The sequence below is a fragment of the Desmodus rotundus genome, chromosome 13 (genome assembly GCF_022682495.2).
Source record: "Desmodus rotundus isolate HL8 chromosome 13, HLdesRot8A.1, whole genome shotgun sequence".
NCBI lineage: Eukaryota > Metazoa > Chordata > Mammalia > Chiroptera > Phyllostomidae > Desmodus > Desmodus rotundus.
In genome coordinates this window covers 93964348-93978180 of record NC_071399.1, presented here as the reverse complement: position 1 = coordinate 93978180, position 13833 = coordinate 93964348, and the positions used below count along the sequence as shown (strand labels likewise).

The 13833-nt window shown below is 50.3% G+C and overlaps 1 protein-coding gene across 2 annotated transcripts; it reads right to left on the bottom strand.

Annotated features, from left to right (window-relative positions):
- Nucleotides 1-184: 184 nt before the first annotated feature.
- Nucleotides 185-13689, bottom strand: NHLRC3 (NHL repeat containing 3). Of its 2 annotated transcripts, none has more exons than XM_045200709.3 (7): nucleotides 13359-13684; nucleotides 12364-12516; nucleotides 11909-12056; nucleotides 9281-9481; nucleotides 7133-7224; nucleotides 5992-6104; nucleotides 185-4980 (listed from the first exon to the last, which is right to left on the bottom strand). In XM_045200709.3, the coding sequence occupies exons 1-7, from the start codon at nucleotides 13440-13442 to the stop codon at nucleotides 4749-4751; spliced, it is 1023 nt and encodes a 340-aa protein (XP_045056644.2). In that variant the 5' UTR covers nucleotides 13443-13684; the 3' UTR covers nucleotides 185-4748. The 2 variants fall into 2 exon arrangements, with proteins under 2 accessions (XP_045056644.2, XP_045056647.2); XM_045200712.3 differs by having other exon boundaries at nucleotides 4793-4980; nucleotides 5992-6142; nucleotides 13359-13689.
- Between the last annotated feature and the right edge of the window lie 144 nt (nucleotides 13690-13833).

Below are 13833 nucleotides of genomic sequence, written 5' to 3'. Positions count from 1 at the left end.
GACTTTGTACACGTCGGTCTGACTGTGTTGTAGCTGTTCTTTTAATTAACTTCTGGGGCTCGGATGTAGAGAGAAGAGAGAGGCTGGTGGCTGCGGTCCAGACCTTTGTCCACAGGACCGGCCACACCAGGGCCCGTAGAGACGGGGTGTCCCAAGATGATCTCCTGCATCGGCTGTGGTCCGGGGTCGTCTTCCTTCTCCTCCCCGAGCTCACACACCACAGGCAGGGGCGCAGTCCTGTCCCTCTCGGTCCATCTGTCCAACTGCTTCCCTGTCTCTTGGGTCCTGTTGTGCCCGCAGAACCTATTTTCCTCGCATATGCAAAGTGTGTGTGTATAGGTGAAAATGACAGCACATTAAATGGTGTTAACCTTAAGGCATGTGTTATTTGTCTTTAATTCAATTTATTGAGACACTAAAAACAAACAACTTCACCATTTCTCCACCTCCCCCCCACACACCTCAGGCAAACCACCAGTCCATTTTTAAAAAAATTATTGTGTAGTTGTAACAGGGTGTAGCCAAGAGGGGGGCCCCAAATAGGGATTTGTAATGGGGTCCAGAACTCGGGGTGTCCAGAAAATACTAGAAAAATATATACAGGATGTCCTCACCCCCACAAGCCTGAGCTGGGGGATGGGACGCATGGAGCAGGGCCACTGAGAGCTGCTTTGTACAGCAACAGCTTTGCAGCTGACCTCTGGCACGGTCATTTAACATACCTATAACCTTTAACTGGTTTCATGGATATGTTAAATAGCTGGGGCCTTGCTTTGAGCCAGGGGGATGGGAGTGACTTCCTCGGAGAATGTAACTGGGAAGCAACTCCCCCTGGTTACAGGGCCTGCGTGAGAGCTTGGAGAAGATTGGCTCCACGCCATGGGGCCACAGCTGCCCGGACTTACTATGGCAGCCCAGTAAAGCTGGAAGAATACGGGAATGCTGGCAGGTGTGACTGATTGTAGGAGGAGTCAGAAATGGGGCTGCAGAGAAAGACTGGCGCTGGGATTTAAACCCAGGCGCGGCAGCCATCCAGAGAAGGGGGAGAGGCCCACGCTGCTTTGGCAGAGTGGGGACCCCATGGTGGTGACTCAGCTGATGGTGCCCGGAGTCTGAATCACAGACTTCTACTTCTTTTCCTGAGATATGGCACCCTGGACTGGGCAGAGGGAGAGGGAAGAACTGTGTATCTGTGGGTATTCTAAAGGACTTTAGTATTTTAATGAAGACATTTAATCATTACTCTGAGTCTGTATAACTTTTAAATAATTCCTTTCCTTTTCACCAGTCTCTGGCATTGAGAGAAGTCTTTCCTCTGGCGGTGGGCAAGGTGAACCTAGTAGGTCGGGGAGGGGGGGGACCCCCAGAGAGAAAGGGGGGGTCCTTTCCGTGATAGTGCATCATTTGCCCCTCCCACCCCCCCATCCGTTCTGTAACATAGCAACACTCTCAGCTTCTCCTGCTGCACTGTGGACAGAATGCCATTTTTGGAGCATCCCTCAGGCGCCAGGGGACGTGCTGTCACATCAGAACCCTCCCAGCAACCCGCGGGCCGGTGCTGGTGGCTGGCTGGGGTGAAGCCGCACCCTTTCCTTAGGAGCACCAGAACCTCACGTCCACTGGGGCACACAGGTGGCACGTGTCGTCACACTTCTAGGGTGACTGTTAGAAAACTGACGGTGTGCGTTGCCCTCACCCAGGTCTGCGTGTGGGCGAGGGTCCCTGGGTCCTCATTGCGTTTCTGTAGAGGAGCCCCCTCTACCACACGCACTGGGCCCGAACTGGGCACTGGGCACAGGGAGGACACTGCGCATGCCGTCCTGCTCCGTCCCAGTCACTCCCGCCTGCGCTCACACTGCCCCCATGGCCCCCAGCTGTTTTTTTTTTTTACACTTAATTTTCTGAATAGTTTGCCATAGCTCGAAAGTAAAGATAAAAAGGATAGACTCCTACCTTCTTTGCCTAACCATTGGTGCTGGGTTATTTATCCTTTCTGACTGCGTGCATACATAAGCTAGTACAAAGACATAATTTTTTCTTTTTCGTACACAGAAGACTAGTCTGTACGCCAGTGTTCTCAGACGTTTAGGTCTCAGGATTCTTTCACACTGATTTTTGAGGTCTCCAAATAAATTTTTAAATGTGAGTTATATTTACAAGAACTTACTACTATGGGTGAATAAAATTGAGAAATTTAAAAACATTTTTAGAAAAATGGTAAGCCCATTCATTGCATAGTGACATTTTAAAACTAGAATTTATAAAAAAAAGTTTCCAAAACAAATCAGTAAGGCAAAGCATTTTCACATCTCAACAAATTTCTTAAAAAACAATAACCTAGGAATAAACATAATAAAGGTTGTGAAGGACCTATATACTGAAAACTACGAAGCATTAATTACAACAGATAGAAAAAGACACAATGAAATGGAAAAACAGTCCATGTTCATGGGCTGGAAGAATCAACATAGCTAAATCGGCCACATTAACCAAAGCAATATGCAAAATTTAATGCAATCTTCATCCGAATCCCAATGGCGTTTCTTAAATGGAACAAAAAACCGTTAGGGTTGTATGGTACCGCAACCAACCCTGAAGAGCCACAGCAACCCTGAGACGAGAAGGAAGCTGGAGGCACCACAGGCCCGGAGTGAAGAGATGCCGCAGAGCCCGGCCACCAGAACAGCATGGTATTGGCAGAAAACTCCGCGTCAACCTGTGGGTTCGTGCTTGTTGGATTTCTTCAACGAAATAAGGCCTTACAAAATGCTTTTCTAACAATAAAATCTAATGGGACAGCCAGGTGATACTGCCTTTTCCTTCAAAAATTCTTTTGTTTATTTTAATAGAAAATACATTTCTCATTCATTTAAACAATTATTCCAAAGGAAAAACATTGAGAAACATTACTAGAATCCTGATCAAATGTTTTTAGCAAGATAAAGAGAATATTTTCAACATTATCGAAGAATATGGTGTAAAACAGTAAGATTGAATGAAACATTTTTGAAATGACAGTATCAGTTCACCTGCGTCTTTCAAAGAGACATTTGCACTTGTCCTGGCTCAGAAACAGCAGCAACAAAAATCACAGCTCAAATTACCTTCTTTCATCTAAGTCAGTTAATTGCATTGGCTAAACCCTGTACCGATCACGAGGACACGTCTGAACGAAACGGGAAGTCCAGGCAAACCCGACCGGACGAGGTGAAGGGCGAGTTCACACGCACCTTTCCCAGTAAGATGCTGTCGGAGTCCCTGGCGCTGGTACCGACTTAAGTGCACGAGCGCGCCTGCACGGCCCCACCCCCCCAAAGCGTTTAAATTTTTAAATGTGAGTTATATTTACAAGAACTTACTACTATTGGTAAATAAAATTGAGAAATTTAGAACATTTTTAGAAAAATGGTAAGCCCATTCATTGCATAGTGACATTTAAAAATTAGAATTTATAAAAAGTTTCCAAAACAAATCAGTAAGGCAAAGCATTTTCACATCTGAACAAAGCGTTCCTGCGGGCGGGCAGGACGGCGCTCCCGTCCGAGCAGCAGACCGGGCTACTCATTTGGGGACCACGCAGCCCGATCTGGGGCACAGACACAGTCGCCGTGGCCTCCGAAGCCAGGACAAGGTTTCCCATTGGGAGACTCACCTTCCCGGCCGCGTGCAGACCGGAAGAGCGCGAGTCCGGAAGGAAGGAGGAAGGCTGGACGGAGCGAGGGAAGGGCAATCCGCAAGGTGGCAACACGTCAAGGGTCTCGCCGCGGCTGGAAGGCGCTAACAAACGGAGAAAACAGGCTCCACTCGAGCGCGCCGACGTCCGACCCCAGTGGTGACGACGAGCGCAGACGCGCAGGAAACGACGCACTTCGCTGGCGCCGAGTTTGGCGTGCACGTGGCAACCGTCCTGAGCCCCTTTGAGGTAGACAGACTGTGGGGACGCACCGAGTTCTCGCTCAAAGGAGCAGAGGCCCCAGGAGAGGCCCCTCCTGTAAAACGCCTCCCTGACTTACAGCGGAAGGGCCGGAGCGGGCTCTTTTCAAAGGCAGCCCCCAGGCTCACGGCAAGTCCACAACGTTTGGTCGCTTGTCCCTCTCCTCCCCGGCTTTTCAAGGTGGTGCTCCAAGGGGGTCCTGTCTGTCAGGGGCAGGCTCCTCCTCCCGGAGTCCCACCGCACAGGTGAAGGGCGGTCACTGTGTGGTCCGTGAGCTGGTCAAAGGGACCCGGACGAACCCGGCCTCTTCGCTTCTGAGCCTTCAGGGCTGGCGTCCTGTGAGCACCGCACGCCCAGAGCCCGCCTGACCCCGCCTCTCACGCGGTTCATCAGAGGTAACCTGGGCCACCTGGAGGTTTGTGGTTCTTCGCAAGAAATTCAGTAGTGCCCCCCAAACCACTTTTATTCCTGTTTCTCCCTGCCACAGGAATAGTCTACCGAGACAAGTAACTAGGTTACTGCCTAGTTACTTACTGCCTCTTTTGACTCCCGTTTTTGAGAGTTACATTTCTTTCATTAAAACATCCTTGCGCATTTACACGTAAAATTGTCACAAAAATGGCAATGCAACATGCAACTATTAATGACATAGAAACCAATTTTCTGACACCAGATCAGGTAAAAATGAAGAAATGAATTCTGAATTCTTGCACTTGAACATTGTTTTTAGGCACTTAAATGGTGAATTTGAGAATTTGAACTTTCACCTGAAAGATCTCCAGGCAAACCAGCGTCAGAAACGGAAGGATGGGAACTAGCTTTTCCAAGGGACGTATTTCTGTACTTGTTTTGCTCCGATTTCTGCGACGTAGATGGCTCCGGTCCGCCCACCGACGTCTAAGAGGTGAGGTGAGACCTCATCTGCCAGCTGGATGGAGTGTCTCACCAAGCAGGAGCCGATGCCACCCACGGGGGGCGCAGCCAGGAACAGCAGCCGGCTGAGGTTCAGCTGGGCCACCACAGCGAGCTGCCCGTCGGGGGTGAACCTACGGGGGAGGGGGCGTCGCACACGATCAGTGTGTGTGCAGGTCACATACGTGTTTGCTCCCGCAACACTGCTATCCCCACAGTGCTCAAAGGCAGCAGGCACCAGCTTGCTGAAGGCTCCCCCCCAGATTAGTTTATTGGCCATTCTGGTGGATAAACTGTAGCACATCGTCTAGATTTGTAACATGCTGGGTTGGTGGTTAACACACACACACACACACACAGCAACAAAGAGCGAGCAGAGAGCCCTCACGGTACTACTGACTCACTCATTTGGCCTATAGAGGCTGAGTCCCCAGCGCGCCTGCCCTACACCAGGTGCCAAGAACACGGCAGTGAGCACGGCACCCAGGTCTCTCCTCCTCTGCGCTCCAGTGGGAGAGGAAACAATGCAACACAGAGGTAAAGGGATGACAAGCCACCGCTGGGGCCATGACAACCCTGCAGAGGGCGAAGGACACGTGGCGACTGGGGGGCGGGGGGCTGTGCGTTGTTGGGGTTTAAGGGCGAGGACCTCAGGCAGGGCAGGGCTGCCGAGCGCCAGCATCGGCCGGGCTCAGAGAGAAGGCGGGGACGAGTGTGGGGGTTCTTTCAAGAGGATTTTAAATTAATCAAATTCTTTCAGGTGGGATCAAGAGATGCATGATGGCAGACACAGCCAAAGGTAACTTAGGTCACAAATAAAAACAGCAGTGACAGAGAGTCAGCGTTCGGCTGGGTCTGACATCATCGGCCCAGGGTCTCCGTTTTCATTCTGCGCTGAAAAACCTCCCAACTGCGTCTCCAGGGACATTTCTAGAGAGGGTGCAGCCCCCACCTGGGCCGCACAGAGCCCTGCGGGCGCAGCTGCCTGGCACCGGAAACCTGAGCTCGGTTTTCTGTGTACTCGTCTCCCGCCCTTCCCCTTGCGCTCCAGTGACAACAGATATCTTAGACTCTGAGCTAGCGCTTCGGAGAAACCCCCATAAAGCAAGTGAAACAAGCACTTTAAAATGCCGGGAAGCGCTTGCCTGATGGAGGAAGGCCCCTCTTCCGTGAAGCAGTCGTCCCAGGCTCCCAACCAGGCCCCGGTGTCCTTCTCAAAGGCCTGGATTCTCTTGTTTCCTCGGTCAGCAACCCACACCTGAGGGCCAAAGCAAGGGTTTGCTGGGGACACCTCCTCTGCACCATGAGAAGAGGAAGAAGGGGAGAGGAGGGCGGAGGCAACTTTACTCTCATTAACTTCTCATCTGATCTCTCATTTAGTTCTTAGCAGTCCCCAAAATAAGAGGGTTATTAAAAGCCCCATTTTTAGACAGGAAATTCAAGTTTGGAAAGGCCGAGATGTCTGGGAGGGAGCCTACAACCAGTGGGGGACCACTCACGGCCCTGGTCTGAGCCCCAAGCCTGTGGCGCCTGCCCGCTCTGCTGCGCCTCCGAGCCGGGGGACGCGACTGGCTGGGCAGAGGGTCTGGAGCAACGGCTCTCCCACTCACACGCACTCCCTGTTGCCGAGCACCACCGGCTGCCAGTTCCCGGGCCAGGCCACAGAAGGAGGACAAAGAAAGGCCGCAGGGCCCCAGTACTCGGGCCGGGGGAGCCAGGGTTAACAGGCACCGCAGGAGCGTCGGGCCTCTGCCTGCTCTCTGCTGAGGGATGTCTGACATGCCGAAGCTCACGAAGGGGAGGCCTGGGAGACTCCAGTAACACGTCAAGCATGACAGTAGGCTGACAACAGGTTTAACTCAGGTTTGCGATTGGCTGCCACAGGTTAGTAAAGACTCCACTGTCGTAAAATGAGGAAGCACACTCTGATGGCATTTCAGGGACTGTTGCACCTGATATAGGCAACCAGAGGTGCAACAGTGAGGCTGTCTCCAGCGACACGTGGTGGGGGCTGCGGAGAGCTATGAGGAAGGGACCAGACCCGAAGGGCGGCTGACCTGCCACCGCCTCACAGCCCTCCCACGCTCATGAGGGAGTCCATGGGTGCATCCAGCCCCGTGGGAGGGTTCCACACCCAGATGCATACATGCTCTCCCACACCTGCACGTCCAGGATGGCCAGAAACGCACAGGTGCCCTGAGGTCCGCGTGCACATGCCCAGATTCACACACCTAGACACACACACACACATACACAGGTCGAGACGCATGGACGCCTCGCTCTTACCCGGCCAGACGAGTCCACGGTGACGCTGTGCGGCACGTTGAACTTAGCGGGCCCTGTCCCCCTCTCTCCGTGCAGCCAAAGTATCATGAAATCTGTAAGTGGAGAGCACACGTGGTTGGGGCAGCACAGAGAAGGCCTCGGCGCTTGCGTGTCATAGCTGACGTCACAGGATGCAAACTTTTCAAGTAAAGCCCATTCCCTGCTTGCTGTGTATATGCCCATTTGCCTAACACTTGGGCTTTACAAAAAAATCCTTCTGTCCTGAGCAATGAACTTACTTCTTTAATGATTATCTCCACTCAAAATCACTGCTTAGGGTTCATGTCAACTGCTTCCTTAAACTGGTTCCCTGGCCAGGTAACCTGTTCCTTGGTGTTGCCCTTCCCCTGCCCTGAGCCAGTCACATGGTGTCTCCACAGGCTGGCTCAGCTATCACTCTGCTGTGGGCTAAACTGTGGCCCCTGAAAAGGCAAGTCCGAGTCCCAGCCCCCGGTGCCTGTGATTGCCACCTACTACAAACGGGGTCTCAACAAGGGTTGTGAAGGTGTAGATTTGAGACGAGGTGACCCCAGATTTAGGGTGGACCTGGAGCCAAAGACTAGTGTGCTTATAGGAGGACAAGGGGGACCTGAGACGGGGACACACAGAGGAGGAGCCGTGTGAGGACAGAGGCAGGGACTGGGGCGTGGCAGCCTCCCGAGGCTGGAAGAGGCTGGAAGAGGCTGGAAGGTTCTCCCCTGGTGCCTTTAGGGGCACACGACCTGCCCCACAAAAGTCAGACTTCTGGATGCCAAAGCCACCGCGGGTGAGTCCCTTTCCATGAAGCCGCCCAGTTGTACCCTTTGTTGTGAGAGCCACAAGGTGACGATGTGCCTGCATTCAATCCGTCTCAATTCACTTCCCTCTTTCTTTCATGGAAACTTTTGACTCTTACTTTATCCCCACCTCTTCTTCCTTTAATGGTCCCTAACCAATTTCAGTTACTAGGTGATAAATTAACCACACGGCCTCCTTGTGACAGGGCTCACTGCAAATACATCCTGATAAGAGTATCGTATCTTGTAAAAACGGCTTCTATAACACCCCTTTCCTACTAAAAGACCGTACACACTTATTATAGGCAAATTTCAGCTTCAAACCCTTAGATGCGCCGTGGAGGAGAGACTGTGCCCTGATGTGACCTGAGCCGGACCCCTACCGGACTGGCGCCCAGCACTCGGCTCAGCCTGCTGGGCCTCCCCCCGACCCCCCACACCTGTGGGCAGGTAGCTCCTGGACCAGGTGGGCCCCCGCCCTGGTGCACACGGGGCCTTTCCCTCCGCACCGTACCCACCCTGCCTTGCTCCCTATGGTGCTCTGGCAGCCCAGAGGACGCCTGCACCACCTTGCCACCTGCTGGGGATGGGCCTCAGATGTCATTAATGCTGGGCTGTCAGCCTCCATCTTTGGTTTCTTGGCCCTGGGACATTTTCCCAGCATAAGTTCCCAAGGACATCCCAGATCTCACCTTCTACTAGTCAAAAAGCGCGCCCCCAGCACCTTTCCTAAGGATGCCCTGCTGCCACCCTGGCAGCCCTGGTGTGGCCCAGGCTCAGGGATGCCCCGCCCAGCTGCTCTCCACCCATCAGAACCCGTTCAGCGCTAGAACTGTTCCCTCCTCCAGCTCTGGTCGTGCTTCTGCAGACAACGGTACTTCCTCCTCTTCTCATTTTACCATTTTATTGATCTTACTAACAATCAACACCACGGAGTAGCATTTAACCATCTCCTCAGTAACAGACCAGAGGACTTGGGGCAGGGGACTCAGTAAAACACCTGCTGGTCCGTCAGCCTGCACGGCCACTCAGCCCTGGGGCTGGGTGCTGACCACAGACCCTGAGCTGGGTAGGGTGACCGGTCATCCCCTGAATGCACAATTCTCACTGCCTCCTGTGCATTTCAAAGGAAACACTGCTTTGGGTGAAGAATAAGCAAATCTATCATCGGCCGTTCCACACTCCTGTTCCGCTTTTTTCCTAGTAACACACTTGAGCCCTTTACACAGATTTGTATACAAGAGTTATAACTTTGTATCAAGTATTAAACAAATTAAACCTAACTTTTTACATGACGTTCCTACATAACACCATTTAAAATTAAGCCACGTACCTTGGGACAATTTGACCAATCTGTTATTCAACCCTCCGTCTCCGTCCACAACGTAGATGTCCCCGGTGTCTTCCACGTACAGTTCCGCGGGGTTATCGAACTGCAGGGGATTCAGACCAGCGCCTCTCTGGCCTGGGGTCCCCAAGACTTGAACGAGATCCCCGAAGGAATTGTATTTCTTAACAGTGTGGCCAAAGGATCCTTTATATAAAGACAGACATGAACGTGTCACAAATGTGGCTACTGTACCAACGTTTGCGGTTTCCAAGTGCAGTTGAACAACAGGGTGGGGAAGGTGTGTCAGAGGCCCAACCCTGCACAGTCGGAAATCACAGAAAACTTTTAACACCCCCAAACGTAACTGCTGATAGCCTACTGCTGACAGGAGCTCGTCGATGACACGGACAATTACCACGTGGTTTGTGTGTGTTATATGGTCTTCTCACAATGAGGTAAGCTAAAGAAAGGAAAATGTTACTAAGAAAATCATGAAAGGAAATAATTTATAGTATTTATGGGAAAAAATCCACACAGAAGTGGACCCACCCAGTCCACATCCATGTTGTTCAAGGGCCAACTGTAAGCTGAGAGCAAAATTCTGACAGAGGAAACGCTCATAAAAAGTTCATAGGCTCAGACACTCCCGTGTTTCATCTGACGAGCAACTGAGCTTCCTCGGCAGTTACAGACAAACCTACTCATGAAGTAAAATCTCAGGCACTCCAAGATAAATAGATTCTAAATCCAAACGTATAAAACTTAAAAAACGGATTCTTCACTCGGACAGCTCAAGTTAAACTGTTAGCGCATCATCTTCCAGTTTAGTCTCGTGACCTTGCGGAAGCGGTACTTACAGAAGGAAGTCAGGATGGAATCGGAAAACAGTCAGTTATGTTTGAAAACTGTTACTTCACTCATTCGTGTGCAGATGTCAAATTTCAGTAGGTCAACAAAACAGTTCTCTACAATACAGATGTTTTAAACTACATTTTCTCCTAGTGGAAACAAATTCAAAATTCAACGCATTAACTTTTCTTCCTTAAGAAGGGACTAAATCTTCAAATGACTTGTATTCATCTTCTCACTTACATTAAAATTTATCTGAGTTACACTTACCTTCCAAGCAAAAATATCAAATATTAATAGAGAAAAAGCCATAAAACAGCTAACAGATATCCACTCGAAGGCACACTAACTGGTGGTACTTCCAAAGACAACCGACGCACACTGAGCTTGCTGGAAATAACTGAACTAGCTTACATTACAATTCTGTCTTGAAAATGGAGTTTATCACTCTATTTGATTTGGAGGCTTGAGCTAAAGCCTGTAGCAATAGCAAGAGAACAAAACATTGTTTAAGAAAGCAAAGTCCAAAGTTGCTAAAGAATTAGCAAAAGACATAGAGTACCAGTAAATAATTTTTTTTTTTTAAATATTGGCAGCCATGTTTTTATTAAAAGGAATTTACTCCTTTCAAAGACGGGAAGGAATACAAAAACTGTCTTCAGATCTGTGTGTGGAAAAAGCGGCTATAAAGGAAAGAACGAAGAGATCACGTGTGGTTCTGACTCCTGGGAACCAATGAAAAGAGTTACATGAGCAGACTGGGTCAGAAAGAAAAGGAGCAGACCTGGCCTGTGTGAGGAGAGGCTGGGTCACACGGCTCTGGGAAGAGAGTTGAAGGAACAGTCACTGGGGTTCTGTGCTGAGTCCCTCTCCCACACACCACATGCCCACCAGAGACCAGTGGATAAGAAAGCTGTGGTTCACATGTACAATGGAGTATTACTCGGCCATAAGAAGAATGAGCCCTGTCTGGTGTGGCTCAGTGGATTGAGTGCCCGCCTGCGAACCAAAGGGTCACTGGTTCAATTCCCAGTCGGGGGCATGTGAGAGGCAACCACACACTGATGTTTCTCTCCCTCTCTTTCTTCTTCCCTTTCCCTCTCTCTAAAAATAAATAAAGTCTTTAAAAAAAACAAAAAAAGAAATTCTGCCATTTGTGATAACATGGATGGACCTAGAAGATATGAAAAGCAAGTACCATATGATTTCACTTATACGTGGGAGCTAATGAACGAAATAGAGGAACAAACAAAACTGAGAGAGACCCCTAAACACAGAGACTGGATGGGAGGGTGGGGCCTGGGTGAAAGGGGCGGAGGGACTGAAGCAGAGACTGGCAGTCATAGAACAGTCACCCGGTGTGAAGCACAGCACAGGGAGCACAGTCGAAAATACTGTGATAACTACGTGTGGTGCCCGGTGGGTGCTGGAAATACCGGGGTAAACACCGTGCAACGTACACGACTGTCTAATCGGCGTGCTGTACAACTGAAATCAACACAGAATAACACTGAAAATAAACTGTCATTGAAAAACTGAAAAATAAGCTTTAAGAAAAAGAAAAAGCTCTTGTCAAGTTAAAGATCATAAAAATGATGCCTTCCTCTTAAACGTCTTAATTTTACAGAAGTACAAGATATTTTTAAAAATAAGTGATTTCATGAATCATTAAACAAATTAGATTTGGCAACCCTGGTTTTAAAACGTACAAGCAAGAACACGGGCAAAGACGGACTTTCTCGCAAGCTACCGTACTCGCTCCTGGAGCGCTGGTACACATACCGCTTCCCACGTCCGTGATCCAGACCGCCGGCTCCTGCGGAGTGCTGGCTGCAAACATGCCGTGGGGTGTGTCCACGGTGTGGTTCCAAGCGCGCAGGAAATACCCGTCCTCTGTGAACACTAAGACCTTTTGGATGTCATCCCCTCTCTGAAGATACACAAAGGTAATGGCTTATATAGGATCAGTTTTAAGAAAGTAATCTTTACTTTGCCAGCGAGAAGCACAACTTAAAGGTTAAGGGAGTAATTTAGGAGCGCTTAAAAACTCAGCTTTAAAACCTAACAATAATTAATAGGTATCAAACGCAAAGTCACATATTCATTTGAAAGCAATTTGAAAAACAAATTCCATAATTGGCATGATGTAAAAACATACGGCTACTTAGTGCAGTACAACACAACAGGCTGATGCTTCCTTTGTGTTCAAGTGTTTAAAGAAAACCCGACTCACTCACTTGGGCCACGTAAACCAGTCCGTTCAGGGAGTCCACCGCAACACAAAACGTTGCTCCAGTGAAGTACTCCGAGTGCTTGGGCCACCCCACGTCCAGCCTATACAGAACGTCCTCAGTTCTCCAGGAAATTGGAAACACAAACTCCCTTAAAACCTTAAATAAAGACAGAATATCGGGATTCAGTTTATACTGTAGGTAGAAAAAAAAAAAAAAAGAAGAGGAAAAAAAGGCTTATTTTTAAGCATGCCTTGACACCTGACACAGAGGTCAGAATGATTGGGAAGAAATGGGCTAATTTGTTTAAACACCAAGATGACCAAAATACAAATCTGCAAATTATTTGAGGATGTTGTGGTAGCCGGAAAACCCGGTAAGCCCGTCACCGTTTAAAAATACTGTACAAGTCCAAAATGCATTACTGCTCAAAACCTACGGAACATCACGGCCTAGCCTCCCTTACACGTGCTCAGCACACTTCTGTTAGCCTACAGTTAGGCCATGAATCTCGAGTCTTACCTCACGAAGCCTTCGTCGTGTTCTCGGCAGAAGACACTGATGTGTGTTTATAAACTTGAAGGGACCCGACCACACAAGAGCCCCAAACGCTGACAACACAGGGTACCGTGCAGAGTCGCACAGCGCTATCCCGTGCCAAGTAGTGTCTACTGCATGGTATCGCTTTTGCACCATCCCAGCGCGGAAAAACCACACGCCGGGGACCCTCTGTACAAACATTTTTTCCCAAAATTTATTTTTTATAATTTACTTATATTTTGTTTTCCATCACCACTTATCCACCCTATACCCTTGTCCACCTCCACGTCTCCGTCCTCCCGCGCGTGTACAAACATTTTAACCAAAGAGACAGCCCCCACCCCGCTCACCCCCGCTGGAGACGAGGTCGTGCGCCCACCGCCTCCAGTGCAGAGGGAAGCGCCGCCTCGCAGAAGTGCTGTCCACACCCCAGACAGCCACCTCCTCGCTCTCCAACTCACCGGAGAGCCAGAAAGACGCGAATGCAAAACCAGAAAAACAAGCAAGCAGCCCGCGCCCCCCGCGCAGAGCCAGAGTCTCGCCATGACCGAACAGGAAGCGCGAGGAGGCGCTCGGGCAAGTCCAGCCTTCGTCCGCACGGTTCCCTGCGGCTCTCAGCGACTGTCTGCCCTCCGGGATGAAGGCTCGTCTCCGGTCGCCCTTCCTCGGAGGTTCGGGGTTTGAGAGCCGGACAGACCACAGCGCTGGGCGGTCCGGGATCCCCAGGGCGTCCCTGGGGCCCCGCCCCCTTGTCACGCGCCTTCGGGCTCCGCCCCGTGTTACGTGCGCTCGGGCGGACCGGGAACTAACCCTCTCCAGCCCCTCCGGGAAAGTGGCCCTACGCGGAGGACTTCTGTCGGCCAAAATAAGGGCGGCCACAGCGATGCCGTAACGACTCGACGTTAATTCCTTTGACATTAAGATCGAACAGTCAGA

Bases quoted from the DNA above. Each gene is read 5' to 3' on its own strand.
- NHLRC3 (XM_045200709.3), bottom strand. From the start codon at position 13,442: ATGGCGAGACTCTGGCTCTGCGCGGGGGGCGCGGGCTGCTTGCTTGTT. The intron at 12,517-13,358 runs GTGAGTTGGAGA...TCTTTATTTAAG, and splicing joins CGCGTCTTTCTGGCTCTCCG to GTTTTAAGGGAGTTTGTGTT. The intron at 9,482-11,908 runs GTATGTGTACCA...CTTTATATAAAG, and splicing joins GATCACGGACGTGGGAAGCG to GATCCTTTGGCCACACTGTT.